The 15,705-nt window shown below is 47.4% G+C and overlaps 1 protein-coding gene across 1 annotated transcript in view; it reads left to right on the top strand.

Moving 5' to 3' along the window:
• COLGALT2 (collagen beta(1-O)galactosyltransferase 2) overlaps positions 1 to 14,726 on the top strand; it is an 84,393-nt gene extending 69,667 nt beyond the window's left edge. The window contains exons 8-12 of the mRNA XM_066261324.1: positions 3,903 to 4,009; positions 5,867 to 5,999; positions 6,596 to 6,723; positions 10,573 to 10,779; positions 11,915 to 14,726. Coding sequence (XP_066117421.1) covers positions 3,903 to 4,009; positions 5,867 to 5,999; positions 6,596 to 6,723; positions 10,573 to 10,779; positions 11,915 to 12,191 — 852 coding nt within the window. The 3' untranslated portion in view covers positions 12,192 to 14,726. The remainder of the gene's footprint in view (positions 1 to 3,902; positions 4,010 to 5,866; positions 6,000 to 6,595; positions 6,724 to 10,572; positions 10,780 to 11,914) is intronic.
• Positions 14,727 to 15,705: the final 979 nt, after the last annotated feature.

Below are 15,705 nucleotides of genomic sequence, written 5' to 3'. Positions count from 1 at the left end.
GGCCGCAGAAAAGGCACTGAGATCTTGGGGGAAACTACTTGTTGTTGTTTTTTGGTTTGTTTTTTTTTTTTTGTATTTTTCTGAAGCTGGAAACGGAGACACAGTCAGACAGACTCCCGCATGCGCCCAACCAGGATCCACCCGGCACGCCCACCAGGGGGCGATGCTCTGCCCACCAGCGGGCGATGCTCTGCCCCTCCGGGGGGTCGCTCTGCCGCAACCAGAGCCACTCTAGCGCCTGGGGCAGAGGCCAAGGAGCCATCCCCAGCGCCCGGGCCATCTTTGCTCCAATGGAGCCTTGGCTGCGGGAGGGGAAGAGAGAGACAGAGAGGAAGGAGGGGGGGGGGGTGGAGAAGCAAATGGGCGCTTCTCCTGTGTGCCCTGGCCGGGAATCGAACCCAGGACTTCTGCACGCCAGGCCGACGCTCTACCGCTGAGCCAACCGGCCAGGGCCTACTACTTGTTTTTTTGTGCCTCAGCTTCCTTATCTTATAAAAGGAGCATCGTGTTAAAAGTAAATTAATCACCGAATTAAAAAGAAGTGACTCTTTAATAGTAAAAGCGAATTTGATATTTTTTTCTAAAATTATCAGATTTTGTCAACCTTTTTATCCAGACTCAAGGGCAAGGTAAAGAGGCTGTTTTAGATATTAGAGAACTTGAACTTTATCCCAAGTGGGTGGAGACTGTTCTGGAACTATGTACTTTATTCTCTTTCTGCTATTCTGTGGGGAAAGGCTAGCAGGTAGGAGTGCGAAGACAAAGGAAAAGAGACAGAAGAAACTGTTCCGAAATCCTACCTTTCAGCAGCCAAACAAGAACTTTCTAATAGCTCTCCGAGGGCCATGTTTATTGTTTCAATTTTATCAAGAATGAAGCAGAAATACAAAGAGACGCCTCTCTTGGTAATACGCCCGACATATTTGATATTTGGTGGGGCCAGAAATGTGACTCTGAGTCACTGACTCCTTCATGGTCCCTGCTGTCATGTGGCTGCCCATCAGTATTCAGGAGCTTGGTGGTCCAGAGGTGAGGGTGTGCATCAGGAGTCCACAAACAGAATTTTTCCATGGATTCTGGATACATTACAGGCTGGGCTTTATGCTCTGTGATCATTGCCACTGCTCCATTAAAAGAAAGTGCCTTATTTGTCACCCTATATCATATAATGCAGGCTCTCCAAGTACAACCATCATACAGAGCTGCTGAAACTGGGAACTGGGGTGTTGTCTATAATATTCACATAGAGCTGAATTTCTGGTACGGGAGTAAGTGTTTCAAGACTATTGAGTGAAAAAGAGTTAGCCACTATTGTGCTATTTGCACAGAGGACAGAATGAGAAGAGATGATTTTAAATGTAGGAGAGAGGAATTAAAGTATAAACAGTTTCTTAAAAACCACCAGGGCTGCAGAAATTGTAGACCCGCACAGCACACTGGTCTGGCTTCTGTGGATTACTGTAGCTTTCCTTCCCTGAAGCTCTTAGTTCTTCAGGTAATAGGACCTGTGTCTTTACACATATTCATTTTCCTTCTATAAACACATTCCTACAAGGATTGAACCAAAGCAAATAAATGGGACAAAATTGAGATCTTCTAGCTCCGGTCTTCCATGTAGATGTGGGTGTGACGACTCGTCACTCCTAGAATCCTTCTGGAAAATGCCAACTCTAGAAAGTGACCTAGGCACAGGGACTCCACTCTCCTGAGCCCGGGGTAATCAGCTCTCTGTCCTGAACAGAGCAAGGATGGTAGAAAAGATTTTCCAGGCCTTCCCCTCCCTCCCAGTACTTCATGACCTCGGAGGTGGTGTCTGGGTTGCCTCTGGCCCTGTGGCTCTTTCTCTGTTTACCGTTTACTAAGTAGGAGCGAGCTGTCTGTGTTTTCCCTTCGTGGCTATGGTTTTCATTGCACTTGTCCTGGTAGAAACTGGGACAGGATTGTTATTTCCTGAAGTCATCCAAGGCTAAAGGGCCCTGGTTTGAGGAGACTTTTTTGTTGCATTTAAAAAATTTTTTTGGATTTTGTTTTGTTTGGCTCTCCTAGAATGACCCTAGGGGGCTTCTCGTGCGCCCAAGAGCAGTGCCCTTTCCATATCTGCAAAATCTGGGGGTGGAACATGGCCCATTGCAGAATGATTCTACACAGGAAGAAAATGAAAAAGAAAAGAGCACCACCCACAAAATTACAAAATTCCAAGTAACAAGGCAAATGGTCACCATGGAAATTGTGTTTTTAAAAAACAATTGCCCAGTTAGGTAAGCAAAGGAGGTGAGGAAATCATGATGTGTCCAACTCCCTTTGCCCTAAATCAAGTGGATGATTTTTGAAAGAAGACATCTTGCTCCCCCATCGGTTTCTTTGCAAGAGCTTTATAAATGGGTGGAAGTGAGACTGTTTTGTAAGAAAGAGTTGAAATGTTAGTGTAGCTTTTTATCCCAGGAAATCATATACTACCTTGATAAGCACACCCAGAATGACCATGTGAACCAAAGTTTTACCCAATATAGTCCGAACTCCAGGCTGGTGAAAAGATACAGTTTCTTCTTTATTCTCCACACAGCATAAAGCAACTCTGTTGTAAACCATGGATCATAGCCGTTTTCATCTGTACTGGACTTGAAAGAGGAGTTTCTTCAACTCCCTCTTTTAGCAAACAGGGGCCTGTGACATTAAATGTCTGCCTAAATGTCACTCAGATGGCTAGGCAGGAGGAAGCCAGTGACATCTGGCTTATTCTATAGGTTTCCCCTTTTCCGTGCTGTTTCATCACGTCTTGCTAGCAGCTGAAGTCTCCCTCACTTGGAGAACTATTTTAATGTTCAAAGGGATTTTATTTCTTCTGTGCTCATAGCAAAGACACCCTATTAAAATGCTAATTTACCTGTAATAGCACTCATGAGGCTTCAGGCCCTTCTGTGGCTCCTTAAATCTGAGACTAGTTAGGACAGCCTCATTATCTGTAGGTAAGAGTTTAGTGCGGCCATCAGGGACGTAGGGAGTAAAGTGGGTGCACAGGGGGACCCAGCCCTCATGTTCTGAATGCATCTGCTTTGGGACCAGTAGGTGTCCTCTCTATAGCTTTTCCTATACGTGGAAATTAAGGATTTCATTTAAGCCTTCAGTTAAGCCTTTTCACTTCTCCCTTCTTTCTTCCTCAAAGGGCCACCCCCAAGGCCAAGGGTCCTTCCCTTTACTTCTTTCAGAATGTTTCCCGTCTTTAAAAAAGGTGAATTTTGACATAGAAGCTACTAAAATGGAGACCCTGATCATTCAATTCGAACCCTTTTAAAATGAAACGAATGTGTGTTGAGACTAGATTTATTTATTTTTTTATTCTTTGAATGACTTTACACTTATTGACAAGGGATATATGTTATATATAATAATAGCTGCTGTTTAGTACCCATGAGGTAGGACCACTATTATCCTAGTTTTACAAGTGAGGAAACTGAGGCAGAGGAACTGGTCCAAGGCAAACACTGGTAAGTAGCAGTCAGCACAGGAACTCAGGTCTGATGATAAAGGTAACCACTTGCCAAGTGGCCTCCTACCCAAAGTCCCTATGTTTGGATTAAGTCGCTGTTAGCCTTCTAAAGAGTAACCTTTCAACTTTCCTGTCTCAAAATAAGGCAAACATGGTCATCAGTGAGCATCAGCAAAATAGAGAGGGTTAAGTCATGGCAAATGGCTTTAGTTTGGAAAGTAATTTCATTTGGATTTATGTCATTTGACCTGACATGAAATATAAACAAATCTTCCCCACAGTTTTCCCTATTATCTCCACTCCTTATTCTAACTAACACTTTAAAACGTTGGTCCTGCATCTATTTCAGTTCTCAAACAGCCTAAAAGAAGACTTAACTAATCCATGTTTCCTTCTTGTTTTCCTCCTGCATTAGATTTTCATGATAAATCTCAAACGCAGAAAGGACCGGCGGGACCGGATGTTACGCACCCTGTATGAGCAGGAGATCGAGGTCAAGATTGTGGAGGCTGTGGATGGAAAGTGAGTCAGGTTGTTTTTTAACCCTTGCGGGTGGGGTTGAACTGGAGATGTGCCCCATCTGACAGAGTAGTTCTGGGGAGGGGGGTTCTGCAGCCATTAGAATATAGACACATTCATATCACAGCGCCGTGCAGCCTACTTGGGCAGACACGCTATGACGTAGAGTAGCATGGAAGTTCATCTCTCCATGTCGAGCTGGCGTGCCGTCCACTCCCCACCCAGCTGTCTATGGTCGGTCGTCATGGCGCTGAAGGCTCACACTGGAAGCAATGGAGTCCTCACAATAGTTGAGGCAGCTCCCAGCAGATTTCAGCAGTGGATTGGAAAGAATGAGTTCATAGTTGCATTCATAGCCTGATTTGGAGCAAAGTATCTAAACTTGGGCGATTTGAAGGAAATTAATGGGAAAAGTGCATAATGGTTTGTGTGTTCTGTTGCACGCGATGCTCACCCCAGTCAGTCTGGGCCGATAGCTTTTCCCGAGAATGTGGCAGCAAAGTCACACAGGGCACCGGTTCAGTTCTTTCAGGGGTTTTTGTTATTGCTGCTGTTGTGATTTTCTTTTCTTTTGCTTTACTGTTTTTTTATTTGATGCCCTATTTCAAGGCATAGATTTCTGCAAAACAACTGCAGTTCCAATGTTATGTATCCGTTTGGAATATGAATGCCTCTAAGTTCATAAGATTCCTTTGGAGACTTTCATCACGGTTTCTTGAGGTGTGCCCTGGACACCCACGGCAGAGTCCTCAGGCGCTGGCAAGGGGCAGCTTCCCTTCCCGGGTCCCGTCCCAGAGCTGCTGAGTCATGATCTTAGGGTGGGCCAGAAATCTGTATTTAAGAAACCTCAAGATGATTTTCTTAGGTAATGTTGCCACATAAAATACAGGACACCCAATAAATTTGTCCCAAACATGGCATGGGGCTTATACTAAAAAATTATTATACCAAAAAATTGTTTATCTGACGTTTGTATCATATATGTCAACCTACTGTCTTCTGGTCTCCATGGTTTCTAATGAGAATCGGCTGTTACTTTATTGAGAATACAGTTGACCCTTGAACAATGTGGGTTTGGGGTCCTCACCCCTGTGCATTTAAAAATCTGCATATAACTTCTGAGTCCCCAAAACTTAACTAATAATTGCCCAGTGTTGATCAGAGCCTTACCAATTACAGAAACAAACGATTAGCACATATTTTGTATGTTACATGTATTATATACTGTATCCCAATGATAAAGTAAAGCTAGAGATTTTTTAAAAAGTAAAGAAAATAATAAGGAAGTGAAAATACATTTACAGTATTGTACACATTTACTGAAAACAATCCACGTATAAGGGGACCTGACACAGTTCAAACTTGTGTTGTTAAAGGGTTAACTGTGCTGAGATGGTGTGGGGGGTGGTAAGTCACTTCTGTCTGCGGCTTACAAGATTCTTTCTGCTATTTTTTTAATCTTAAAAAAAAAAAAACTAAGTCCAAAGAAAAATACACATGCCCACAATTTCTCTCTTCTTCCTTCTTGTCCATATCCCTTTTGGTATTTAATGTTCCTATTAACCACTTTCCTTCATTAGGAAAATATTTTTTTCAAAGTTGTCAAAAAACTGATGCTGCTTCGAACTCTGTTGGGCATTGTGAGGGATGCACAAAATCGAAGACACCTCTCTCTGGTCTTCACAAAACTCGTAATGCTACCGTGACACGTTGACCCTAAGGAGCTCCTAAGCAGTTGTGGGGAGCCTGTGACGTTTTTCTCAGTGTGCGTAAAGGCTCCGTCCCCAGAACTTACTTTCTGGCTTCTGTGGTGGGGACATCTCACCTTGTTAATTTTCAGACATGTCCTCTGTCGCGTAGGGCACTCAACACAAGCCAGCTAAAGGCCCTGAACATCGAGATGCTGCCTGGCTACCGGGACCCCTACTCCTCCCGGCCTCTTACCAGGGGCGAGATCGGCTGCTTCCTTAGCCACCACTCCATCTGGAAAGAGGTAAAGGGCGTTTGAATTACACGTGCAGTTCTGTAACGGGAGGAAGGAAAGTGGGACTTTGTAGGTGAATAAGGGCCCAGTGTAAAGCGAACCCATCACTGATCTGGAAGTATGCGTGGAAGTCGCCGCTGCCTCATGTCCTGCTCTGACACAAGGCCAGCCACAGGGAGGGGTAACCTCAGTGCCACCTGGGACAATGACAGGGGAGAGATACCCCTTTTCGTAGGGCCACCCTCCTGTTGGTGCACTCTCATCCTTAGTAAGAATGCTTTGTATGTATCTAGCACGTATGTCATCATTTACTAAGTGATTCCATACAGAGTCCCACAGGAGTCACATGGGGCTGGGTCAGAGGGCTGAACCTGTTTTACCCAAGAGAAAAGAAATGTGTTTCACCACTTCTTATAGCTGAGTAGTCCTGTATTCCATTGTATACATGGGCCACATTTTCTTTATTCAATCCCCTACCGAGGGACACTTGGGTTCTTTCCATGTCTTGGCCACCGTGAATAATGCTGCGATGAACATGGGGGTGGAGATGTCTTTGGGAACAAATACGTATTCATAGGGCGATTCCCCACTGATGACCTTCGCAGGTAATAGACCGAGAGCTGGAGAAGACTCTTGTCATTGAGGACGATGTGCGTTTTGAACATCAGTTTAAGAAGAAGCTGATGAAGCTGATGGATGACATTGACCAGGCTCAGCTGGACTGGGAGCTGATGTGAGTGACAAGCTTCCCAGAGAGCTCCGAGAGGCACTGGGTCCCTCCAGGGCCAGCGCCCAACTCCCCGGCCGGTAGGGGATAGAGCTCAGGCTTCCCTTCCCCTGGTTTTCTCTCCATGAGTGTTGCCAGAAACAAGGAGTGAGCAGAGGGTAACCACTGGGTTCTGCATCAACCTACTCTGCGGGGTGACAAAGGGACTGTGGGAGATCCTTTGTGAGACGGGGATTCGGCCTGCGGATCAGGGGGCCTTCAGACCAAGTGCTCAGTTAGAGCACAGAGGAAACCCCTCCCTAGATGCCACGTGGTCCATGGAGGGGGTGTGAAGATGGACGGAGGAGGAGCATTCATTCAGGGGCAGGAGTCCTGTGTCACACCTGAGTCAGCCCCTGGGAGAGCAGGCTCCTTCTGTAGCCTGAGACGGTGTGGGGTGTGGGGTGCGGGGTGTGGGGTGTGGGAAGCTGGGCCAGGGGCGGGCTCCGACACTGGGAAGGGGGATGTGCAAACAGGAGCAACACTGGCAGCTGCGCTGGGTGGAGGGTCAGAGGCTGTTGCAAGAAAACCAGGCTCAGCAAGCGAGCGGTGGCTCTGAGCTGACATTTATAAGTTAACAATGAGCTAATGCTCATTGTCTGCTGCTCTGGGGACTGAGTTCTCTCTCTCTCTTTCCCCTCTGTCTCTCATTTTCTTTTTAAACCAAAATGACACTTTTACTTCTCTCCAATGAGGCAGAAAGTTCGCAGGCTCTACGTTCCCTCCCCAGCTTTGTGTCATATAGGGGCCTGTCCCTTGGCAGCAGTTGCTTCAGACAAGCTGTCCCCACCCACCCCTCCTGTCCCTGGGAGGGATACTTAGCTATGGGCCCAGGTGGGATACTTGTTCTTCCAGAAAACGCACCAGTCTGAGCTCAAAAGAAACCCAGTGGTGGCTCGACTGGCCGGTGGAAGACAGACCCAGCCATCAGCTGTTCTGTGTAATACAACGAGACGGGCTCGCTGTCCGAGAGAGTCACGTGGTTAGACTTGGCACTGTCCCTTGAGATCATGGCGGTTCCTGCACCCTCCAGAAGTCAGGACCCTCGGCCTTCCCGAGTCTGGCTCTGTGGCTGTGCTGAGGGCCTTGCAGGCGCGGGGCCTGGCAGCTGCTGTCTGCCCACAGACCTGTGCATGGGCAACGTTCACTTAAGCCCCGGAATCGCAGAGACTCAACTCTGGGAGCCCAAAGCTCAGAACTGGCTTATGTCCCTGTTCCTTTGTAGTGTTCTTGGTGTATTTCATGGGACAAAGTACCCACAGGTAAGTATGATTGTCATGATAAGGGGGAAAAAAAAAAGATGTTTTAAATTTCGCAGGCTGCTCAAGTCATAATATTCCACGGAAATCTATTTATAATCTTAAAGTGTTTCAGTGGTTTCGGATTTTTCAACCTCTCGCTTGCTAAAATGAATAAGAAACACATGTTACTTAAACTCAAAACATGAGAGCTGATAAGCTGTCCACAGCTGCTACATGAAATTTTTCCAGAAAAGGGGAACAGTAAACAAGACAAGAACAAACCATTGGAACCAGTGCTAATAGAAATATAATGGCAGACACCTACAGCATTTAAAATGGTCCAGTAATCACACTAAAAAGGCAAAATATAGGCCCTGGCCGGTTGGCTCAGTGGTAGAGCGTCGGCCTGGCGTGCAGGAGTCCTGGGTTCGATTTACGGCCAGGACACACAGGAGAGGCGCCCATCTGCTTCTCCACCCCTCCCCCTCTCCTTCCTCTCTGTCTCTCTCTTCCCCTCCCGCAGCCAAGGCTCCATTGGAGCAAAGTTGGCCTGGGCGCTGAGGATGGCTCCATGGCCTCTATCTCAGGCACTAGAATGGCTCTGGTTGCAACAGAGCAATGCCCCAGATGGGTAGAGCATCGCCCCCTGGTGGGCATGCCGGGTGGATCCCGGTCGGGCACATGCGGGAGTCTGTCTGACTGCCTCCCTGTTTCCAACTTCAGAAAAATACAAAAAAAAAAAAAAAGGCAAAAAATAAATTTGGTGCAATTAACTTTAACAATACATTTGTCTTCTAACCCAACATATCCAAATATTATTATAACACGTGATCCGTATTTGAAAACTTTTTTAGATAGTCTATGTTCTTTTTTTAACAGTCTTCCGAATCCAGTGTGTTTTATACCTACAACATGCCTCAGTCCCAATGCTAAGCTTTCAATTTGGCATCAGCTGCTGACGTCAGCTGTCATCTTGCCAAACCAGTGGATTGTCTCATAGTAGAGGGTACTTTCTGTCTGGTGCCCTCTGAGCACTGAAGGGGAGCCTAGACTCAGCCCACAAACCTTGGGAGGTTTGGACAAGAGCAACCCCTTGACTGTTTTTAATTGTTTTAAAAAATGGATTTTAAAGAGAAATCAAGAGAGAGAGAAAGAAACATCAGTTTCTTGTTCCACTTATTTATGCACTCATTGGTTTGATTCTTGTATGCGCCCTGACCAGGGATTGAACCTGTAGTCGTGGCATATCAGAACAATGCTCTAACTGATCTACCTGACCAAGGCTGATTTTGTTTGTTTTTTTCAATTAGTTGACAGTCAATACTATTTTGTATTAGTTTCAGCTGTACAGCTTAGCGGTTAGACCAGGGGTCCCCAAACTTTTTACACAGGGGGCCAGTTCACTGTCCCTCAGACCGTTGGAGGGCCGCCACATACAATGCTCCTCTCACTGACCACCAATGAAAGAGGTGCCCCTTCCGGAAGTGCGGCGGGAGGCTGGATAAAAGGCCTCTGGGGGCCGCAGTTTGGGGACGCCTGGTTAGACAATCATACACTTTACAAAGTGCTCGCCCTGCTACTCCCAGAACCCACCTGGCAGCAGACATAGCTATTACAATGTTATTGACTCTAGTCCCTCGAATGTTGAGAGTTTTAGGGCAAAATAGAGGAAGTCAGCTTTGCCTAGCAGCCATCTCCTCAACTTGCTCAGGCAAGTGGGAAACAGACAAGGTCCAGACAGAAGGAATGGATCGCAGATCCGTGCATAGAGGGCGGGAAGGCAGACGTGGCTGTGGGTACTACCCGAGCTGCAGAAGATGCTCATGGAGAGGACACCCTGGGTGCCTTTCTCCGAGGAGGGCAATCAGGAGGAAGTGGGCAGAGCGAGGTGAGTGTGAGGGGGAGAAAGCCATGTAGGTGTTTTCATCATTCTCCCCAGGAAGAACCCCCTTGGGACCACTCCTGGGCTCCTGGGTCTTTTACTGCAGACTCTTTCCCATAGCCTTTTCTGCCCTGTGTTTAACACCAGCCTTTGGAGAGCTGTGCAGAATACATAGAAGGCTGGAACTCTGGGGACTTGAAAATAACCCAGGATTCTCACATCTGGCCTTTTTTTGTTCCCTGCCAACCGCTGTACATAGAGCTGGAAATCCCATACCACCTTTGGAACATTATCTGAAAGGTCTTCTCATCTCCTCACAGCTTAACTTTCTGGCTTAAACACCATCTGCTAGGCAAGAGTAGATGGGGTGCTGGCAGACGGGGCCAGGGAGGTGGCCCCACTGATGGCAGATGACAGTCATGGCTGGTGACAGATGGGAGGCACTGTGAGGGGTGATACATTTAATAGGTATTTCTCCCATGTGCCTTGACCAGGCAAGCTTAGGGCCTTGAACCGGCAACCTCAGCATTCCAGGTCACCGCTTTATCCACTGCGCCACCACAGGTCAGGTGATACATTTAGTAGATGACACAATTGGTCCAGGCTTTCCAATGTGTCTGCAAAGCTGTGCTCCATTCTTATGGATGCCTGGTAGTCAAAATGGCATTTTCTCCTCTGCTCACTTGCTTTTAGCTATATTGGCAGGAAGAGGATGCAGGTAAAAGAGCCAGAGAAAGCAGTGCCCAACGTGGACAATCTGGTCGAAGCCGACTATTCCTACTGGACATTAGGCTACGCCATCTCGCTGGAAGGAGCGCAGAAACTGGTTGGAGCTGATCCCTTTGGGAAGATGCTACCAGTGGACGAGTTCCTGCCAATCATGTACAACAAGCATCCCGTGTGAGTCGCCCTGAACTCCCTGCCCAAGCGTTCACTCTGATTTAGCACTTATCGAAGGGTTTGGTGATTGATGGATTACTTGTCTGTCTCCCCAATAATCTATGAGCCCCTGAGGTAGGTATGGTCTTACATTTCTGTGTGTCCCTAGAGCTGAGACCAAACTCAACACCTAATAGCTGCTCTGTCAATGATTCCTAAATTCATTAATGGAGCAGGAGACCAGGTTCTGACTTTGGCTCCTTCTCTCAGTTGCTAGGTTACCTCTTCACCCAGATGGTCTTCACTTTAGCAGGTGCGAGTTCCTGACCTCCATCTTGTTCATTTGTCTCCTGTCCTCTGCAAAGATGGAGCACCTAGCCCTCGTTATACATGTTGGAGACTAACTAGATCGCTGTGCCCTGAAGAAATGTGGAGGCCAGCCATCATTCCCTTAACAGAAAGGCAATGAACACCTCTGGTGTACTCACAGGTCACCCCTCAGGTTGACACTCCCAGGGAGCTCCCAGCCTACCCCAGCTCACTTACCCCCTCACTGCCGTCAGGTCCTGCTGTCTAATTCATTAATCCAGCAACGGGGCATTTCCTACAAAGTGATCACATATATTTATTATTGCGGGCCCACAGAACTTCATTCTTAACTTTCAGGGTAAGACCTGAAATTCATCTTTTAAACTAGTCAATCCAAACACAACAGGACTACCCTGACTCTTTGTGTGTTTGTTTAGAGCAGTGGTTCTCAACCTTTCTAATGCCGTGACCCCGCAATACAGTTCCTCATGTTGCGGTGACCCCAAACCAAAAAATAATTTTGGTGGCTACTTCATAACTGTAATTTTGCTACAGTTATGATTCGGAATGTAAATACCTGATATGCATTATGTATTTTCCAATGGCTTTAGGCTATCCTGCCGGGGTCGCAACCCACAGGTTGAGAACTGCTGGTTTAGATCATCTGAAAAGCCTTTAAGAAACCTTCATTGCATTTACAGACCCAAGTTGTGCACAAAAGACACAACTAAAAGATAATTAAATGAGTCCCGGGATGACTGAAGTGATGACAAGCAGGGTCCCTCTCCCTTCTCCCCCATCCTGTGAGCGTCCTGCCCCTCACACGCTGTACCCTTCTTATTTTCAGGGCGGAGTACAAGGAGTATTACGCATCCAGGGACTTGAAAGCCTTCTCCGCAGAACCTTTGCTCATCTACCCCACACACTACACAGGCCAGCCAGGGTATCTGAGCGACACGGAGACTTCTACCATCTGGGACAATGAGACAGTGGCCACTGACTGGGACAGGACACATTCCTGGAAGTCCCAGAAGCAAGGTCACATCTACCACAATGCCAAGAATACAGAGGCCCTGCCATCGCCAACCTCCCTGGACACCGTGCCTTCGAGGGATGAGCTATGAAGGCTCCACACGGGGTCCACCACCCTTTCGTTTCTCTCTGATGGGCTGTTCATTCGCTTGCTCCAGTCTCTTCTTGTGGTCATCTAAGCAAAGTGGCCAAATGCGATTGATCAAAATTAATATATTTTTGACAGGGGAGGAAAAATAAGAAAATTAAACCTAAATTTCCTAGGCTGGCCAAAAGACAGGCTTTATAGCAACCATTAAGAGAAACTTTAAAGTAGATAGCTAGTCCTTTGATTCATTACCCACATGATACTGGTTCTCACATTAAGGTTGAAAAATATAGCTAAGAGACTCATTTGTCCAAGAGAAAGGTGGTCACCACACTGTCACATCAATGAATGGGTGGGCAAGGTAGCTATACCAACTGGGCCACATCGGTTGGTCCAGTGGTCCAATTTTATGTCACAGATGTGATCTTAAACACTTGCGTAGGTAACTAGTTTGTGGAGGAAAATCAAATCATTTAACATCAAGTTAATTGAACTCTTTGTGTAAAGGAAGCCTATTGCAAAGTGAGTTTTTCACCCTAGTCCTTGTTATCCAGCAGGGATAGGTATTGGATTGGGTCTGTCTGAGACTCAGCCTTTGACTACCATGGCAATCAGTGCCCTCATTAAGAGGTTCCAGTTTGACATATGGGTATATAGTTGAGTAGATATTTGGGAGGTTGTGTAGTTATTTGAGGAAAAAAGAACACAAACTTTGGCCTTTTTTATTGTGGCCACTTGAGTTAGGATGCTCTATTTATGAAGATAAAATTAATATATAAGGGGTTAGGGCTGGTGTGTAGTTTCTGTCCCTGGGGTCAGCACGTCAGACGCTCCCCTCCACCCCCGGCCTGGGAATGAACTGCAGGTATGCGTTTTAGGAGTCAGTTAAGAGGACACAACTGTCCTTTCCTGAGTCTCTTTCATTCTAGTTTGAATTATTTATTTTACAAAATGTGAGGGAGATATCTGTACAGTATGGCTGAGAAACAGATGTTCCAAGCTTTATTGTGTTTATAGACTAAACACAACGGCACCCTGGGGAGTGGTCAGTGTAGACACACATTGGTTCAATGATCTGGGTCTCCTACACGTCCCAGGTGGACTTGTGTTAAGTGGGAGATTCTAACCATCTGGAAACCAACGATTCTCCGTTTCAGGTGAGAGACCTTGATCAGAAGCAATGGACTGATCAACCGATAGAGGCCAGCCCCCAGGGAAGCTCTCGGAGTCAGGATCCCGGGCAGACAACCTCGCCACTGTCTTCATAGACTGATTTTCTACAAGAGGCGGGTCTGGACTACATCATCTCCCCCAGCGCCACCACCGTGATCCTCAGCTCTCGTGGGACGGTTTGCAGCAGGTTTACAGTCTTGTGCCCACAGTGGTAAAGCTCCGCCTCTGGAAATAGGCTTCCCAGCATCCTGTCCACACGCTCCTCCCTCGTGTCCTCCATGTTGGAGCAGATCCCGTGGGCGGCGCTACAGCATGTGACAGTGCAGAGCTCCCTGGTGGGGCGCCCGGCTGCCGCACCAGGCAGATCTTCTGCAGAACTCGGGCTCGGCCTCTCTTCTTTGATCATCCCGAAATTCCTCTACATTGGCTGATAAGCCAGGAAACTTGAGGAAAGGGACCTTGACCGACTCCATAGTCATCAAAGCTATGGAAAAAAAACAAAACAGGAAGAGCATCTGGCGAGTTCGTGAAAAAAACCCTTAGGCAATCCCTGTTTCCTTGGGTATTTTGTATTTTGTTTGCATATTTTAGTGTGTGTAAGTGTGCGTGACATTCCTGATGTATTTTTTTAATGGGGTGGGAGGTGGCCTGGGGTATTGGGAGTGGAGGAGGATTGAGTTGTTTGTGTGTGGTTTTGTTTGAGAATTTTTCTTACCCCCCCCCCCCCATCAGCTGGTCTGGTGGGTTTACTAATTCCCCTTCTTCAAAGACATTGGTCTTAAATTCTAGGATTTTAGATTAGGACTATTCTACTGTGAAGAAAGTTCTGGCTCTCTTAGCCCAGCCATGGCTTCCCCCTGCTCAGGTCGGGAATCCTAAGTGACGTTCTTTTGTTGTGAACGTTACAAACTGCTGACCCAGCATTCCTTTAAAAAGTTGTCTGTTCAGCAAGCTAGGGGTCTCTGACCTCATTATTCTTCCTGCCTCCCTTCTAGTCTTAAGTTAAGACATCTGACCTTGAGGCGGTGTCAGAGGCTTTGCCTGCAGCCACGGCACCTGCTCTCTGGCACTGAGAGTTAAACCACCTGGATTCCCCGTCTGGAACCTTGTCTGGATCTTGGGATCCGTGGTGGAATCTTCTGGACAGACGACCTTGACTTCTGCAAGGCTGGTGCCGCTGCGTGTGGACTGGGCAGAGGGGATGGCGTGGGCCTTGCTTCGGGGTCACTGGGGCCTGGGAAACACGAAAGAGCCAACATCCAGCACCCTACTCTGTCATGCTGTGTCATGCTGTGTCATTTCAGGAGAGGAAGTGATCAACTACTTGTCTTCTAAAGCTCTTTGTGAAAAATAAAAATTAAAAAAAAAAGCAAATTGGTTCAAATGCTATGATTGTGCTCATCCATGACCAATGTTGGGATTCCCAGGTCTGCCTTGGAACAAAGGCGCCGCGAGAACCATCTCTGCTGTGAGATCCTGGGGCCAACGAGAGAGCGCGCCACTGACGTTCCCATCCAGCAGGGGTGGTTTTAGATGGCTGAATAGAAGTGGGTCAGTAGAAGTGGGTTCTAGGCTATAGAAAGACAGGAGTCCCCAGAGGAGGGTGTGGATGGGGAGTTCGTCTTGCAGTTTTGTGCTAAATGCCAGTCTATACATTCATTGAAAGGTACTTATGATGCTTGTCCAAAGCCATTATCCTTTGGGGGTTGGAAGGAGAAAAAAAAGGAGAATCTATGTTAGCCTTAGAAGCCCCTTGAATTTCAGATCATGCCTCCCTACAACTTCATAAATTAGGTCTGAGCACCATGCTCTTAGGACCTGTACTGGGTACTGAAGATGCTCAGAGGACTGGGAAATGTCCCTGCTGCTGTGGAAGCTGATGGCTTCATTTTAGAGGCTGGAACACAGTGGGCCCAGGGGCCCCAGAGGCCAAAACATGGGGCCAGGGGCCAGAACATAGGGGGTCAGAGGCTCCAGAGGCGGGAACACCGAGGGCCAGGGGCCCCAGAGGACCTGGTTGTGCGGAGGACTCCGGAGGCAGCTTTGCTGGGAAGGAGACAGTTATGTTGATCTGGGGGGCATGAGTGGGAGTTTAGATGAGGCAGGAGGGCTGGCCCAGGTGGGTGGGCAGGCTCTCTAGGCACTCCAAAGGCACGGGCCTGTGAAAAGCAGGGCCCATGGCAGACAGGAAGCTGGGCCGGGCTGAAGAGGCAGGAGTGTGTTGGGGTTGATGACAGGAGCCAAGACAAAGACCCGATAACGATGACAAGGAAGGCTGGCCACACTTCCTCCCCAGAAACACAGAGGCCATCAGTCCTGGGGGAACTCGAGGGTTGGTTTCCTGA

This window comes from Saccopteryx bilineata, chromosome 2 (genome assembly GCF_036850765.1).
Source record: "Saccopteryx bilineata isolate mSacBil1 chromosome 2, mSacBil1_pri_phased_curated, whole genome shotgun sequence".
NCBI lineage: Eukaryota > Metazoa > Chordata > Mammalia > Chiroptera > Emballonuridae > Saccopteryx > Saccopteryx bilineata.
Note: the sequence above shows the minus strand (reverse complement) of the source record. Positions and strands in the feature narration are given on the sequence as shown.